The sequence below is a fragment of the Neodiprion pinetum genome, chromosome 7 (assembly GCF_021155775.2).
Source record: "Neodiprion pinetum isolate iyNeoPine1 chromosome 7, iyNeoPine1.2, whole genome shotgun sequence".
In the NCBI taxonomy this organism is placed as follows: Eukaryota; Metazoa; Arthropoda; class Insecta; order Hymenoptera; family Diprionidae; genus Neodiprion; species Neodiprion pinetum.
This window is the reverse complement of record NC_060238.1, coordinates 556,897-572,514: the sequence shown is the minus strand read 5'-3', so window position 1 is coordinate 572,514 and position 15,618 is coordinate 556,897. Positions and strand designations below refer to the sequence as shown.

The 15,618-nt window shown below is 42.3% G+C and overlaps 4 protein-coding genes across 6 annotated transcripts; 1 reads left to right on the top strand and 3 right to left on the bottom strand.

Annotated features, from left to right (window-relative positions):
- Window positions 1–6: 6 nt before the first annotated feature.
- Window positions 7–6,225, bottom strand: LOC124223388 (WD repeat-containing protein 20). Of its 3 annotated transcripts, XM_046635283.2 has the most exons (4): window positions 5,460–6,225; window positions 4,825–5,019; window positions 2,821–4,206; window positions 7–1,229 (listed from the first exon to the last, which is right to left on the bottom strand). In XM_046635283.2, the coding sequence occupies exons 1-4, from the start codon at window positions 5,727–5,729 to the stop codon at window positions 1,158–1,160; spliced, it is 1,923 nt and encodes a 640-aa protein (XP_046491239.1). In that variant the 5' UTR covers window positions 5,730–6,225; the 3' UTR covers window positions 7–1,157. The 3 variants fall into 3 exon arrangements, with proteins under 3 accessions (XP_046491239.1, XP_046491236.1, XP_046491238.1); XM_046635280.2 differs by lacking the exon at window positions 7–1,229 and having other exon boundaries at window positions 1,832–4,206; window positions 5,460–6,222; XM_046635282.2 differs by lacking the exon at window positions 7–1,229 and having other exon boundaries at window positions 1,832–4,206; window positions 4,825–5,007; window positions 5,460–6,221.
- Window positions 6,226–6,533: 308 nt separating this feature from the next.
- Window positions 6,534–9,470, top strand: LOC124223385 (U3 small nucleolar RNA-associated protein 25 homolog). Its single transcript, XM_046635277.2, has one exon. The coding sequence runs from the start codon at window positions 6,692–6,694 to the stop codon at window positions 8,993–8,995; it is 2,304 nt and encodes a 767-aa protein (XP_046491233.1). The 5' UTR covers window positions 6,534–6,691; the 3' UTR covers window positions 8,996–9,470.
- Window positions 9,471–9,710: 240 nt separating this feature from the next.
- On the bottom strand, window positions 9,711–13,752 carry LOC124223387 (uncharacterized). The gene is made up of 8 exons (XM_046635279.2): window positions 13,491–13,752; window positions 13,156–13,302; window positions 12,170–12,807; window positions 11,544–11,788; window positions 10,970–11,111; window positions 10,626–10,803; window positions 10,018–10,551; window positions 9,711–9,899 (listed from the first exon to the last, which is right to left on the bottom strand). The coding sequence occupies exons 1-8, from the start codon at window positions 13,499–13,501 to the stop codon at window positions 9,752–9,754; spliced, it is 2,043 nt and encodes a 680-aa protein (XP_046491235.1). The 5' UTR covers window positions 13,502–13,752; the 3' UTR covers window positions 9,711–9,751.
- Window positions 13,753–14,141: 389 nt separating this feature from the next.
- Window positions 14,142–15,616, bottom strand: LOC124223393 (uncharacterized). The gene is made up of 2 exons (XM_046635302.2): window positions 15,242–15,616; window positions 14,142–14,921 (listed from the first exon to the last, which is right to left on the bottom strand). The coding sequence occupies exons 1-2, from the start codon at window positions 15,612–15,614 to the stop codon at window positions 14,704–14,706; spliced, it is 591 nt and encodes a 196-aa protein (XP_046491258.1). The 5' UTR covers window positions 15,615–15,616; the 3' UTR covers window positions 14,142–14,703.
- Window positions 15,617–15,618: the final 2 nt, after the last annotated feature.

The following is a 15,618-nucleotide window of genomic DNA, read 5'->3' as shown; positions in this document are numbered from 1 at the left end:
CTCTGATTTATAGTGATCGTAAAGAATGTACACATAATAATGTATGCATATTATCGTACAAATGAAAATTCGCTAATCATGCTCGTTGCGCAGTCGTATATATGTATAATCTCTCGTATATGTCGACGGTGGTAGCAAAATAAATTTTGCAACAAAACTAGTTATTTTTTTAATAAACTTACAACGAAATTTATCAAGTTTTCGTAATTGTACAAGTAAATTTATACAAGTTGTACGTAATATGCGCATATGCCCAACATACAATTTACTGCGGTTTAAAGTCTTTATTTTCGCATCACCGTATTCATTGCAATGCTAATTCACTTGAAAAATCAACTTACCCAATGTATCGTGGAATAACGTGCAGGCATATTATACCTAATTCAAAACCTAATACTGAATTTATGTAAAATCTTTGTCTTTGAGACAAATTTGCACTAGGGTACTTGAAAATGTACAGTATCACCACGTGGAATATTAGATTTGCTAAATCGATCTGTCCTACAACACAGTGCATAACTTTATCGGACAAGTTGTAATTGCAATATTTATTACTTTTTGGCTTGACACCCAGCTGCGCTCACTCATACAATTATATCTCAAATTCTAGTTACTAAAGGAACTTCCGAGCTTTGCATACACAGTTTTTTGGCTAATTGATTAAAAAACAAATGAGAATATACGAGATTGACAATGCACTGACAAAATTTAGTTTTCTATAATCGTAACAAAAGTGATCTACCTATACGAGAAAATGGTGCTGAATTTCAAGTTTTCTATCGACAACTAAAAATTCGATCTTAGACCCAACGATTAATCATCGGTAGACGAAACGATAGCAGCTTTTTCATGCTTCACGCGATGTGGTCATTGATGAAACCATATGTAAATTAAATCGAAGATTCCATTGAAAATCTTAACTGAATTTAGATTAATCGAAAGAGAACAAGAAATGACGTACTTGATTTGTATATAATACTACATGTATAGCATAGGACTTGAATCAATTTAAAATAGTCTTTTAGAGTTATAATACTTGATTGTAAAGTAACAACTGCAGTGGAATGGAGTGTAATATTCTGCTGGCAAAAGTGTGGCGTTTCGATGTAGGATGATAAACTTGTCCCAGGGAAAGTTTGGTTGATGTTCATCCGTGGCTACACTATAGTACCGCCATCGTCCACTAGGCTCGTTACGTGAAAAGCTGCTCCCATTTGTCCTATGCTTCCCTGAAATTCAATTTATCAACTTAGACCGGATCGTCGATCATTGATGTGATGTGATGACTATTAAAGCTTATGCTCTGGATTATTGAATGTACCTCGAAGTTAGAACCTCATACTGTGGAAGATACAAGAAAAAAAAACAACGCGTTAACTTTACTCGATAAAATAACGCTACTGGGTTTTTTTTTTTTTTTGTTTTTGAGACTACCGGCTATGAAAATCTCCAATTAGCAATATAGGAAAAGCTAAAAGCTGGATCAAACAAATTTAAAGTCTTGTACGTACCATGCGCAAACTCAGGGCAGCATCCGTGGCCTCTTGGGTCAGCCAAAAGCAACGCGGGGAATATTAATTTTTTTATGAAAGAAAAATTAACACAGATCTAAATAGCGGCATCGGTGTACAAGCAAAGGAAACGTTTGGTGAGACAGGTGAAGTTTTTGTACCAAAAGGCTAACATTTGTTGAAATCTGGGTATATGAATAAGCGGCATGTTTCTATTCGGCAGGAACGCAACTTTGTTAAGTAAGGGATAAAAGTGAAATTAAAAATAGGAAACAGATGGAGAAAATGAGACGTAAGTTCAAGCAGGAAGCAAGCAGCAGTTTTTCATTCAACTTTTTGCTTTATTTTACAACAAGGCAATTCATCGTTTCCAACAAAGGAATAAACGTCACATTATTAATATTCTGGGACAATAGTCTCGCTATGTAATTCATTGCTTTACTACGATTGGCTAAGCTAAGCTAGTAACACTTTACACGGGCCTGCGGAAAATAGGAGAGCGGGGAGAGAGAGGGTGGGACCTGCCCGGCTACCAGACCTCTACTGGGCATAAACAATATCACTCTCAGAGATGCAAACCGGACATAAATATAATCTATAATTTAGACTTCTTTTAACGTGATTTCAATTTTCCTCCTTCCTCATTTCTCTTCTTTTTTTGACATATTCAATTCAACGCATTGATTAGGATAGGGGCGTCGGGATAATACTGCGTTCAGACGAAAACTGGATGTTTAGTCAAGTGAATTTTACTTAGTTCAAGAATAGAGCTCAAATTTTGCAACCAAAATTAAAACATGTAGTGGAGATTTTCTAATACTCAGACTCTAACTCTCGCGCTGCCTGACTAAAACAGATAATTTCGAGTATGTTTCAATTAACGTCCAAACGAGACAGTATCACACGCAATCCGTGCTCCTTCGTAAATATTTGTATTCATATACAGTATGGACTGAATTAAAGTATAGTTGAAAGTTCTGTAACATTTTTCTAGTTCCTTTTATTTTCATCAACGACCGTCACGTTAGTTACTGCTTGTCGTTATCAGATAAATTTCAAGGGCTTCGATAAAATAGTTACAGGCCTTTGATTATTTGTCCAACAATATAGTTACGGACCTGAGCTATCTCTAGTATATACAAATTAATTGATTAATAATTAGTTAATAAACTCGATTCGATAGAGTTTTAATAACAATAAAAGATGGGTTACATCAGAGATCATTTGGTCGATTAGAATTGGCGTTGGTATGAGGATTGGTGTGGTGATGGGGCCTGTGGAGGGTGCTGCTTATCGTCAGAGGACCTACCATGTGGCCAGGTCTCGCCCACGTGTAGACATATCCGTCCTGACATGCTGTCACGAAACAATCTTCTCTAAACACTAATTCAGTCAGCCTCTCGTGGGCCAGTTTCTTGCACACCAATGGTTCTAGAACAGGGCACTCGTCGAAACGTGGACACCAGGCGGTCCCTATCAATCTCATAGGATCGTCCATCGTACCGCCGGACTTTTTATTCGTACCTAGACCCCCGCCAACACTGTTTGAATTACTAGAATTTGAGTTACTACCAGATTTCTCCCCACTATTATTTTGTATCGCGTTGTTGCTCGTTCCACTTCCTCTCATCGTTAGGCTAAAGTTTCTTTTGTGATTGTCACCTTTCCTCTCCCCGAAACCCAAGCCCGCCAGCCTTTGAGTCAATGAATTCACGGTAGACACTGCCGCATTGGTGCTAATACTATTATTACTACTTTCATTGTTACCACTCGCGCTCTCTTTAAAACCTATATTATTCAAATTGTTATGCTTGGCATTGTTGGAATTATGATTGGACGTTGCTCCATTCCCGCTTGTAAATGTTCCCGATGACGAAAATGTCCCCGAACCTGCGGTCGACGTCCTTTGCTTGGCACTGACTGGCGGCCGAAGAACGTCTTCGGTTATATCCCATAGACAGAGTTGAGTGTCCTGGGAGACACTTCCCAGCCTGTAGCAGGTTCCTCCGGACACCCTTAGCTCCGACCCGCACGAATTTCTATTGGAATGAATACCTTGAGAGACTGTCGACAATCTGTTGGGCTTCTCATGAAAGTGATTATTGTGATTAGTGTGAGGCATGGATTCGTCGTCGGAACCACTGAAATCTGGATCGTGATCCCCGTAGGACGTTGTGTAGGGATCGAACGCGACCACACTGACCCAACTGTGATGACCCTGGCCCCTGGCCACGACTCTTTTCTCATTGAAGCTCCATATCGTCACCAGATCATCTTCTCCTCCTACTACGACGTATCGTCCATCCGGTGACCAACAGACGCACAAGAATCCTCCAAAGTAGCTCCTCGCCGATCCCACTAGTTCCATCGTATCGTAGTGAAAAACTCGTAGGAAGCCATCCTGGGATACCACAGCCAAATTAGAGCCACAGGGACTGAATGCAAATTCATTTATACAGCATCCCTCAGCGCCGATCACCCATCGGTACAGGGGGTTTCTTGTGGACTTTGTTTTGCATGTGTGAATCGCATAGCCATCCCCTGATTTGAACGGCTGATAATGAGGCGGTGTCGTTCCACAAAGCAGCTCTTCGTTGTACAGGTACAGTTGGCCAGAGCTATGCGAAACCAGGAATAGATTGCTCGATCCCGGAACCCATTTGATGCAGGTCACTTTACTCTTGTCGATTAGCCTCTGAAATTACAAACATCAGTTGCTGATTATTCTTTGTCGCGTTTATCTTTCAACTAATGTCAACATCTTCCCAGTAAATTAAATAACTCGAGTCCTTGCCATATATATTCGTCAAAGGGTTTTACAACTGGTAGAGAATAACAACATAGCTAATAAATACGAATAGATTACAGCTTTAATATACGCAGAGATCTTAGTATCTTGGCGCATTGTCAGTGATCGGAGAGATAAGCGGAGTATTGCATAACACAGTATGTAATGCCTGTTTAATTATTTCATCAAGTTATAATTGCGTTACAACAGTACTGCCAACCTTGAATGATGTAGGGTTAAGCGGAGCCATCTGTGGCAGATAATAAAGCAAAAAAAACTCTCACTTGTCGCGACAGATAGCATATTACGTGTCTGTTGCTAATTGCCTGGTTATCACGTGCCGGCAAAATAACGGTGCTGTATCTCAGTCATTCAGCAATCAGCAATAAGCCTGACAAAGAGCCCTTAGCTAGCCTTTACTCGTAGAATGTGCCTAGCTTTGGCTGCCCAGTTATTGAAATGAATATTGCTCATCAGGATAGGATGGATTTTTGCTTTTCATTTGAATTGATCTGTTATGCATACCTCTTCATTGTAAAGTTTGCTAAGCTCCTTTTTAATTGGATCTATGAGCTGAATCTGTCCTGTGGAAAATCCGACGAGCAGTGGCGCGCTGTCTGCAGTGGCTGTAGTTTGGTTGAAGTTATGGCAGGTTGGATTTGTTCCTTTGTAGAGCTTTTTGTCAACAGGTTTGTTGAGATCCACAGCCTGAAACAGTTGCTATTATACTTTGAGATAGATTTTGAATGAGAATTATTCAGAAAACGGTTCCTAAGCTCTTATAAAATGAATTTGTATTTCAGAACCAAGCAATCGTAGCTGTGTGCCAAGATTAGGAAACCTGACAAAAGTTTGCATGTTTCTATTAGTGTTATCATTGATCAATTTTTTCACCAGCATAACACAGGCCAACAAAGCATAGGATGAACTAAAAGTGAACGTAAATGTAAATGTAACATAGATAAAGTCGAAGTGAAGTAGAAATGCGAAGAATATGACGAGGTTGGAGAGTTGTGGTGGTGGTGGTTGCGAAGATGGAGTCGGAACGACGAGGCGGAGGGGGGAGGGGGGCTGTTTGAGGTTATGTATCGTTAAGTTAGCGCCGAAAGAGTCGCAGGGATAATAGGGCAGGTTTAACGAGGTGGCAGAAGAGGAGGTACCTTCTTGACGCCACGGTAAACGTATACGTATAATTCTTTGCCAAAGTTGAAGCACATGCGGTCGCCGAGGCCCTGGGCTCCCGTGGGATCGGCTGGATCGGGCAATGTGACGAAGGACACCCTGACCGAGGCGCTGCCCTGGCTGTTGGTGTAGCCCACCCTGTTAGGTCGGGAGTACTCCGAGAGGGTCATCAGTTTGTACGTTCCTTCTCGCGTGACAAATTGTGTTTTCAAGTCGTCCTTCCCCCCTCCATCGAGCTGCACCGCCATCTTACCACTAGAGAAACGACGGTGGAGTTCATGAGAATCGAGGAAATGGGTGTTTCCTTTCCTATTTTAGTTAACCGTCGATTGATCCGCGATTATACCAATCCCGGCTCTTCGATCGAACGACGACGAGAATGTGGTTACTGTTTTCTTAACAACACCACCACCACCACCATCACCATCACCACCACCACCATGCAATATCGCGGAATCGCCGAGTCCCGAGTACAAGATCCGAACCCGCAGCGAAATTGTCTGCGAGCTGATCGTCGCGGCTCGCTCCAGTGTTGTTGGTGCGCGCGCACACCCCAGCCGACCGACACTCTGCCAACACCGGGCAATCCTACATAATATCGCTCTGCAACCGGATATTTTCTCAACAGATGGTTGAATTACTAATTGATTTAATCGCTCCTTCCTTCTTCCTGTCACACATGTTGACGACCGTTTAACCGTCCCTCGTCGCGTCAACGAGCAGCCGCTGTCGCTCGAACGATACTGATCGTACCACTCGCCCGTTTCGTAATGACCGACCACCTCCTTCTGGCCGCATCCTAGTCGACAGGAATATCGCAGCTGCTCGGAAAAAACTGTTTCGTCCGATTCATCAATCGACAAGACCAGCTCCGTCAATAACTTTTACAAGGATCATTCTCCGTGAAATTCTCGAATCTTTCCTCGCTTCGCGGAGATCGCTGTGCATTCGAGGAGATGCCGCAACGTATACGCTGTGTCAATTTCGTTTTCAAATAAGGCGACGCTCCCCGCTCTTTGTCGTCTGCTATGTTTGGTATCCATTGGTGCCAACCTTCTCCGCCGCCTCGTTCGCAGTGCTGCTGTCTCAACGGAACCTAACCTAAAAACCATGTGCTTGCCAATGCAAGCGTTCAGTTTTTGGTTGTCGATAGGCCGTGTTCATTTGAATTGAATTATTGCTGGCGATATTGAAAGTGGGACGGTTGACAATGGTTCGTGGGAAAAAACCGACTCGCGGAGGGAATCGACGAAAATTTGATAAACGTTTCGAGCATAAGCCTAAGGTGAAAAAATGTAAATTCAATATCAGGGAAGCCTCGTATGTCAAGGAACGTGATGCCAAGAACGAAGAGATTGAAAATAGGAGGCGAAAATTAGAGGCGGAGAGGAGCAAACAGTTGGAACTTGAGGCTGAGAGTTCGGAAGAGGAACGAGAGGATCCGTTAAAAATGTTGCTTTCAGCTATCGGTGGTGCTGAAACTAAGAGGCAACCTGTCATTGACTCCGATTGTGAGTCAGAGTCTGAATCCGAGCCTGACGACGAAGCCGAGGTGAAATCTTCCGTCGCAGAAGAAAATCTTTTCAAGACGAAAAACTCGGGCGTAGATCACGTCACTTCCGAGGCTAGCGACGCTGAACATGTCGAGATAAATTTGAGGGAGGAAGAGGAAGAGGATCAAGAGACTGCGCGCGAAGATGCTGGGAAGCTCAGAGATCCGTTTTCAATTCATCTGCTCAACGATTTGGACGACGACTTGTACAAATCCGTTTCCCTAACTCCTCAGAAGGCTGCCACCAGTAGATCGAAGTGGCCCGCTCTCGGAACCGTTGTGTTTCAAATCCCAGAGGTTGAGGATGAGTTTTCTAAGCCTGTTAGAAAACGACCCAAGGTCTCGATATTGGAAGACAAGCAATTTGCCAGACACGGAGCTGTTCCGCAAGTCATAGACGACGTTGACTGGGACAAGTTATTCATCAAGTCACAAATTCAAGGCAATATCTCCAAGGCAAACTACGATAATATTAAAGACAGTCTGGCGTCTAAGCCTAGTCCCTTAACCCCGTTGCAAAAAGAATTGTTCACCATAATTAACAATTATCAAGATCTGTGCTACAACGAGCGAAATTTCGCCAATGGCGAACAAATTAGATTTCTTTATTGCTTGCACGCGGTTAATCACGTTTTAAAAACCAGAACCAAGGTCTTGCATCACAATGCGAAACTGACAAAAGCCAAGAAGTCAGGGATAGCGGATACACCGGATGAATATCGGGATCAGGGTTTGGTCAGGCCGAAGGTTCTTATAATAGTCCCTTTCAGGCACTCGTGTTTAAAAATCGTTCGGCTACTGATCGCGATTTTAATCGGGGAAGACAAGGGTGGGTCCGTGGTGAACAAACTTCGATTCATGGAGGATTTCAGTGGCAACGAACTCGCTATGCCGAGGAAAAATCCCAAGCCCGAAGATTACGAGCAAACGTTCGAAGGAAACGTCGACGATACCTTTAAAATCGGCATATCCGTGACGAAGAAAACGTTGAAACTCTATTCGGACTTTTACTCGTCCGACATAATCATTTCGTCCGTCCTGGGACTCCGAATGCTCGTCGGCGCCGAGGGCGAACCCGACAGAGATTACGATTTCCTTGCTTCCGTGGAGTTGCTCGTGATGGACCAGACGGAGGTGTTCGCGATGCAGAATTGGGACCACCTGCTGCACGTCCTCGACCACGCACATCTGCAGCCAAAGGAATCCCACGGGACGGATTTCTCTCGCGTTCGCAGCTGGGTGGTGAACGGCTGGTCCAAGTTCTATCGGCAGACGCTGATATTCTCCGGCGTTCCGTTACCCGAGATACACGCGATATTCAACAAGCGGTGCTTCAACTACGCGGGAAAAGCGAGGGTCGTGAACCCGGTGACTTCTGGGACCGTTTGCCAAACGGTGATTCAAGTGCCCCAGGTGTTTCACAGGTTCGATTCCCGAGACCACGGCCACGACATAGAGGCCAGGTTCACTTTCTTCGTCTCGAAGATTCTCCCCCAGTACAAGGACAGCATAATGAATCACACCGTTATCTACGTGCCGTCCTATTTTGACTTCGTGAAAGTTCGCAACTACTTCAAGAAAGAGGAGCTCAGCTTCGTTCAGATCTGCGAGTATTCGAAGGATGCAAAGGTGGCCAGGGCGAGGGACATGTTTTACCACAGCGACGCGCATTTCCTCATTTACTCCGAGCGATTCCATTTCTTCCGTAGGATACGCCTCAAGGGTATAAGGCACCTCATATTCTTCGCACCGCCGACGTTCCCTCACTTTTACAGCGAAATTTGCAACCTAATGCAGAAAGCGAATCAGAATCCGAACGCAGGCTCGGACAGCAACATGACCGTAACGTTGGTATACTCGAAATACGACGCGTTGAAGCTCGCAGGTATCGTCGGCACCGAAAGGACGACGAAAATGATTAGTTCGGGGCAAGACGTCCACATGTTTATGACCGGCGACTGACGACGAGTGAAAAAGTATTTGTCCGGTATCGAAATTGTCCCTGCTGCATTTGTAAAATCATATTATGTATGTAGTACGTATACATTTGGTAATAAACGTTCCACAGTTGGCGATAAAATCCGATGAAAAAGCTGGGTGACTGATTTTTAGCTTACGTCGACGAGCACCAGATTTGAACCGAAATCTCCAACGAAAGTAAATAAATGATTAATCTGATTCCAGAAATTCACTGAAAATAATAATACTCCTGTTAGACTGAAGAAAGGGGATTTGATGACTTATTGTTAGGTCTTCGAATTATTTGCGGTGCCGGTTTAGCCACATTTTTTTACATTCCAGTATTTATTGAAAAATGAGAGTCTTGATCTTTCCAATTGCTAAAAGGAGTCGATCGGTTCACGTAGCGGATAAAAAAAAAAAACGTGGCGCGGGCTCAAAGCACGTGCGTAAGAAAATGGCAAGTGATATGTGTATAGAGCAATCAGGAGAAATTATTTAGTATGCGAAATCTTTAGAAATCCTGCGATTTTGCAATATTGTACCGAAAATTATGTATCTAAGTAATACCTGAAACAGCAGTATTATGTTTATTGATTAAAAATAAAATTTATCGAACATACCTATGGGTTTGTGAACAAAATATAAGACAAACAGTATTATACTTATAGTACATTATATAATATATATTGTGTGTGGTATATTTTTGAAGGAATAAATTAGTTAGTTATAAATTAGGGATTTCCCCACACGTGATCTTCAAGATTTAGTAAGTATACGTGGGCACTCTTCAAAAATAATGTCCGGAAGTCTTGGTTCAACGATAGGTTCAGCGTTTGGGCGCGCATAACAAACTCCATAATTTATTGCGAACTGCAATTCCGGACGCCTGACTTCATTCCTTATTCTGCGACAGACAAAAATATATATTTATCCGCCGATAAACCGAGCGAAGATATGAAATTTAAAAAAAACGAAGCAATAATTCTACGATACAAAAACAATGACAAACTTATTATTTTTACCTGCATAACTCATTGATCACGTAATTCGCATCGGATGGATTATTTCCTATATAAACGTTGAGATACTTTAATATATTCAACCTCGTGCAAATCTTCAATAGGTTTTCCATCGCTACGACCAAATCGAAGAGTTCTATTCCTCTTTCGTAAAGCGATACATGAACCATTTGGAGCTTTACATTGCAGGCAAGAGCGGCGAACAATTCAAGCGATTGAAACGAATCAGGTTCTTCACCCGGCATAACCGGGTACATCGCTTCGGTTACGTCCTCTTCTTCGAGTGAGAATTGCTTTATTTTACTACACTGCCTTAGCATTATCGAAAGATTTGTTACGTAGGTTGTGGTATGGCTCGCTTCTGTCAGACCGACTAACACTACTATCTCCAGGTTTGGACATTGTCTTCCGATACCGAGAAAAATTCTTCCATCTATGGTGGGTACGAAGGCCAAACGTAAGGCTGTGAGATGCCGCCATTCTGGAATGTAGTTCAGAGCACTCAAGTCCCAAAAGTCGGGGTCCTGCTCTCCGGGGCTGAAATAATGTAAATATTGTTCGATTCATAATCCGTATTAGACACGCGTAAGGTATCGGAGATTGGTTCTCACACTCTCGAATAATAAATCGTTAAATCCCGAAGTAGCGGAGTGTTTTCCACTAGAAGTTTAAAAGAACCATCCGTGTTGCCCATCGGGTCATCCACAAACCCGAAAGGTACGCCAGGAACTCGCCTGATGAGAGATCTTCTCAAGGGTAGCCTACTTCTGTGCTCTGCTTCTCTAATCTCTGCAAGCATAATGAGTTTTTGTCACGGAATTCAATTTTAATATATACATGTATCATCGCTACTTGGATGAATTGATGATCTAACTCCGCGATTTAACGTCGATTGCGGAAATCCAGTTAGCACAAACACATGTACGTGGTTCATGAATATGAAATTCCATTTTACCGTTTGCTGTTATCATTCGAATTAAAATAAGATCTGTCAAGCTTGGGAATGCCGATACCACTAAATGCGCATCGCAATACGGATCAATCTGATGGTCCAAGTACAAAAAAGTTATCGGATACTCGGGATCTTTCAGCAGCCGCTGAAACATCGATGACATTAATTAACGTTGTAACTCGATTTAATTGGTAACTTATTTTTCGCTTGTCTTTAAAGTATCTAATTGTACGTTACGTAACAAGGGAATAAAGTTGGAGATTAAGAGAGATGAAGAAAAGCAGAGAAAACTGAAAAATTGTTATGATCTCATATTTCCCGCAGATTGGGGGAGAACAGTTGAGAGTGAATAATAGGCTACTCTCATCCCGCTATTCAGGTAAAAAAAAAAAAGAAAATTAAACATCACTGTTGAGCGGGGAATAAATACTACGACTATTAACGTACCGGGACATTGCGTGAATGCGCAACATAAGGACTCCTAATTACAGGCAATCCGGGGTACGCGTACACACGTCGATTGTCAGAGTGGTTCCTATGGTGCACATCCACGTAATGTCCCGTCATACGATTCTACCTTTGCCTCTTTAATGTTCAATATGAATGGCCAGTTACTGGCGTTTGCTGATGCACCTAAGCCTGTTCTTCGTAAACAACAGAATTCCAACGGCACGTCTTCGTGGTTCATTCTTATCACTTGTTCCAACAAGGATTCCGAAAGCACAGACCATACAATCGGAATAACATCAGGAAAATGGTGATACGGAGCCTCGTGTGGTATTCGCGTTCTTACTAGTACAGGACAAATTTCGACATTTTTTTCTGAAATCACAAGTTGAAACTTATGTTCGCGAGTCGATTGTGATATTTCAAGAATTATGCTTCCTTTCTTTCCAACCAGATGCAATCATCTTTTTAGAGTCAGCACCAGTCAGCACGTAGCGTCTGTGAGTGACATTTGATGTATCGTAAAAAATTCACGTCCTGGTTGAAAATTTCCAGTACACAAATTGTAAAATTTGAAAGTCTTCGATTGACAAAAGCCTTATTTGCAAAAACTGTGAATCATCAGAACATTCCCGTGAATGTCAAATTATAAATCAATATTTGGACATGGAAGGGATCACTAAAAGCGACAATGACAGTCCTTTTCTTCAGACTGATTGTTATAAAAATAAAAAAATAATGTTTATGAAAACATACCAAGATAGAATCCCTTGAATGCAACAGCACTACCAATCGCTTGAAAATCTGTCCACTGATGTAAATCCGGAATCATATGAAAAATATTACTCTTCATTGTGGTAGACGCTTTCCATCCCTGAGCTTGAACAATTCTAAGCTTCTGCAGTCTATTTGGGCGCTCCTCAGCCCACGGAATATCTAGTATGTCGTCACGCTCCTGTCGTGTCAGTTCGACTATACGGAACTCCACTAGCTCACTACAGCTGCATCGCACAGCAGGAAGTAAATTCGTGTTATAAACGCTCAATCTTACTCCTAAATAATTGAGCCTGCCTAACGGTCCTCCTATAACATCAATGGTCCTGTAAACATCTTCATCCGGCTCGGGCCAATCCACAACCAGCCTTCTAAGTTGTAGCAGGGGCGCAAGAAAAGATGCCAAAATTCCAACATTCTCGAATATAAGTCCGTGTACATTAACATCGACAAGATTCAATGCCTTGCCAACCGTCCTGTTCAACATCCTTCCCGGCTTCATGCACGTTGCGTTACTTATATTCACTTTACGGATATACGGCATCCTGTATTCACTGACAAAATATGTCTTGATTTCTTTGAATTGTGTCACCCATCCATTTGGGGTAAAATCCAAATTCCTGTATACATTGAAATTCGAGTCGAAATTAGGATGGGGAAAAATGGACGAGATCCATCACTGCACAAAGTTTTGGTCATGCGTTGTAAAAGGTGAATGGTTTCACATGAAAAAAAAAAAAAATTAAAATATTTAAAAAAAATAAGAAACATAATCAGAATCGCACAAACTCTGCCAACTCTCCCAACTTGTGAAAACGTTTCAGCACCATTCCGGTCCTCTATCACCAGATGCGGCAGTAGGTACCTACTGAATCTTGTTGTAACTACTTTTTTCTTAGAAACGAACAAACCAGGTACTGCGAACGCAAATAATTAATTTTGTCACAGGCACACTACAGTAGACTGACCTCAATACGTCCGGATCACGGTGTATAATATGTCTAAATACTGTGCAAGTCCTCGCGACTTCTAGACGTTCTCTGGCATTAAAACAGAGAAAAATGTTCACGAGTACTTCCTGCGGAAGATTGAGTATGTGGATGGGCCCTGGCTGTCTGTAATAAAGAAACGATTCACTTATCGCGATTAATCCGATATTTTACAATTTAATGCACATATGAGGCAACCGTTAAGATTATTCAAGCCTGGCACTCTTCGTACCAACGTTTACATTACAATTCTATTCTAGACTGACTATAAAATACATTTTCAACAAACAAATATCTGGGTACCGACTACACACCTCGGGTCCATTTTGACGATAACTGCACACGATTAAAAAAATATTCTTGCAGATTGTACAACCGAAAGAGTGTTCGAACGAATCCTTCTTTTTCCTCAGCTACGAGTAGAACAGGCCCGGCTATTAGATATTGTTGGTCTTTCCCCACGTAACGGTGTGTGCAAAAACTCAGAATATCCGTAGCAGCGAACTTCAATCTTCCCACTATCCTACACAGGATTCATATCACTTGATCATTTTGTCCTTAACTGGCCAGTGTTCCATTGCCTTTTATCTCGCTGTGTTCCTGATTGGGCTCTTTTTTTTTTCATTCTTTTTTTTTTTTTTTGTTTTCTCGCTAGGTCAACTCGATCAACACTCCAGTCATGTAAACACCGTTTCGAAAATCGTTGCCGTTGCTTTGGTACTTTCGATTGGAAATACAATAAGTCGCGTGTATATACTTACGGTATGTATATACAATACCAACCGATCCGTTCCGGCTTCGCACGGTTAGTCAAATCAAACGATAAGTTAAACATACATTATTTTCCCTTATATCCAACCATTTGTTTAGCGGACGCAGATAAAGCAGTCAAGCAGCGCTTTTCCATCCGACTTGATTTACAAATATTGGGAATTCAAACTAAGTACGCATATTTTTATCAAAATGAATTACAGCTTATGTTGCTCAGGGATAATTTAGCTTTTTATTGGCGAAAGGGTTGTCAATATCGGTTCGGTAGTTCCAGAGATTACCCCTTGCATACACACAAACAATTTTACCTCTGTATAACATTAGTAGAGATGTATTAATATTATCACACCGTAGAATAATAACATCTATAAACAAACTGTATTCATCAACGTGCAAACTTTTTCAAATCCATCAGTGCGTATATTCATAGATATCTGTGAATAAATACGAATATACCTGTGGATTATAATCGTGAAATGTTACACATAATATGAGTAATATGATAATATGGAAGGACTATCGCTGTGACAATTCCAGACTTACAACTCTATGAGATTTGAATTCTAAAAATATGTTACGCAAGACAACGAATCCGGCATGCCTCTTGTTCGGTTCGAATTGCCGCACACGTGCACACGCATGTACATGTACGCGTGTGTGTACCTACACGCGTGTATAATTGCGTCGGTCATCGCACGAAGACGAATAATATAATTGCCCATAACTGAATTCACGAGGTCCTTGTCGCCGTATCACTCATTTCCGCTTAAGGATGCGATCCCTCGCGTTTCTCCCTGCATAAAATGGCTGATCCTTGGAGAGGGTGGTCGACGCATCGTCTCCGTCCTTCTTCAACGCTGGCCGATCGTCGCGCTCTTCCAAAATCTCATCGTAGAAATTCTCGTCCAAGTTGGACACTGACGGCATGCCCGGTGTCGCCGCCTCCGTCCCCCTTCTCTCGTCTCCAATCGCGTCTGCGAAAAACATTGAAAATTTTTACGTTATTGCAAGCGTGCCAAGAGGGTTGAACGCGCGTCCTGTGTCTAGATCTTATTAGAGGTTTTAAGGGGAAAAGGAAAAGTATAAATGATTAATAAAGGGATCGGACTGTTGGTATTTTACCAAGTTTACATTAAACTCGTTTTATACAAATTTGTGTTGAAAAATATTTCAAATTAACCAAGGGATGGGCACATTTTAACAAAAATACCAACGATCCGATCCCCTTGTTAGTTATTTGTCCCCGCGATAGAAATTCCCCTTTGGAAGTTGGAGCGGCTTCGTCGTTAATTACCGTGGTAAGGAGTCGATCCGGGATGCCGAGTGGTGGGAACCGGCCCCGCACCGGGCGGCGGGCTGCTCGTATAATTCGGGCACCCGGCTCTGCTACTCGTAGCGTTTAAAGGACGGTCTTCCGGTTTCCAGATGAACATGTAGTAAAGGGACAAAATAATCGCAGCTAGGCTAACAGAAATAACGTAGGCAACGACCGTCAAGACCCGCACTAGCTTCTGCCTGTGCTTAGGCTCGTAAAGTTTGTCCTTGCTCTCCTCCCCGGCAAATTTCACCTCGTTAGCGGCGGCCGATTTGCTATCTCTCCTTGTACGCAAAGTACGACTTATACTAGCCATCATATTCTGGGCGCTCATCTTTCTTGACAGCTGCATCTCT

What these genes read in the sequence shown, in the direction of transcription:
- LOC124223388 (XM_046635280.2), bottom strand. Translation starts at nt 5,729, where the DNA reads ATGGCGGTGCAGCTCGATGGAGGGGGGAAGGACGACTTGAAAACACAA. An exon ending in TTTACCGTGGCGTCAAGAAG is followed by an intron (nt 5,020 to 5,459) that starts GTACCTCCTCTT and finishes AAAGTATAATAG; the next exon opens with CAACTGTTTCAGGCTGTGGA. An exon ending in GCAAACTTTACAATGAAGAG is followed by an intron (nt 4,207 to 4,824) that starts GTATGCATAACA and finishes TTGTAATTTCAG; the next exon opens with AGGCTAATCGACAAGAGTAA.
- LOC124223385 (XM_046635277.2), top strand. Translation starts at nt 6,692, where the DNA reads ATGGTTCGTGGGAAAAAACCGACTCGCGGAGGGAATCGACGAAAATTT.
- LOC124223387 (XM_046635279.2), bottom strand. An exon ending in ATTCAAGGGATTCTATCTTG is followed by an intron (nt 11,789 to 12,169) that starts GTATGTTTTCAT and finishes TTGTGATTTCAG; the next exon opens with AAAAAAATGTCGAAATTTGT. An exon ending in ACGATTTATTATTCGAGAGT is followed by an intron (nt 10,552 to 10,625) that starts GTGAGAACCAAT and finishes ACATTATTTCAG; the next exon opens with CCCCGGAGAGCAGGACCCCG.
- LOC124223393 (XM_046635302.2), bottom strand. Translation starts at nt 15,614, where the DNA reads ATGCAGCTGTCAAGAAAGATGAGCGCCCAGAATATGATGGCTAGTATA. An exon ending in CGGATCGACTCCTTACCACG is followed by an intron (nt 14,922 to 15,241) that starts GTAATTAACGAC and finishes TGTTTTTCGCAG; the next exon opens with ACGCGATTGGAGACGAGAGA.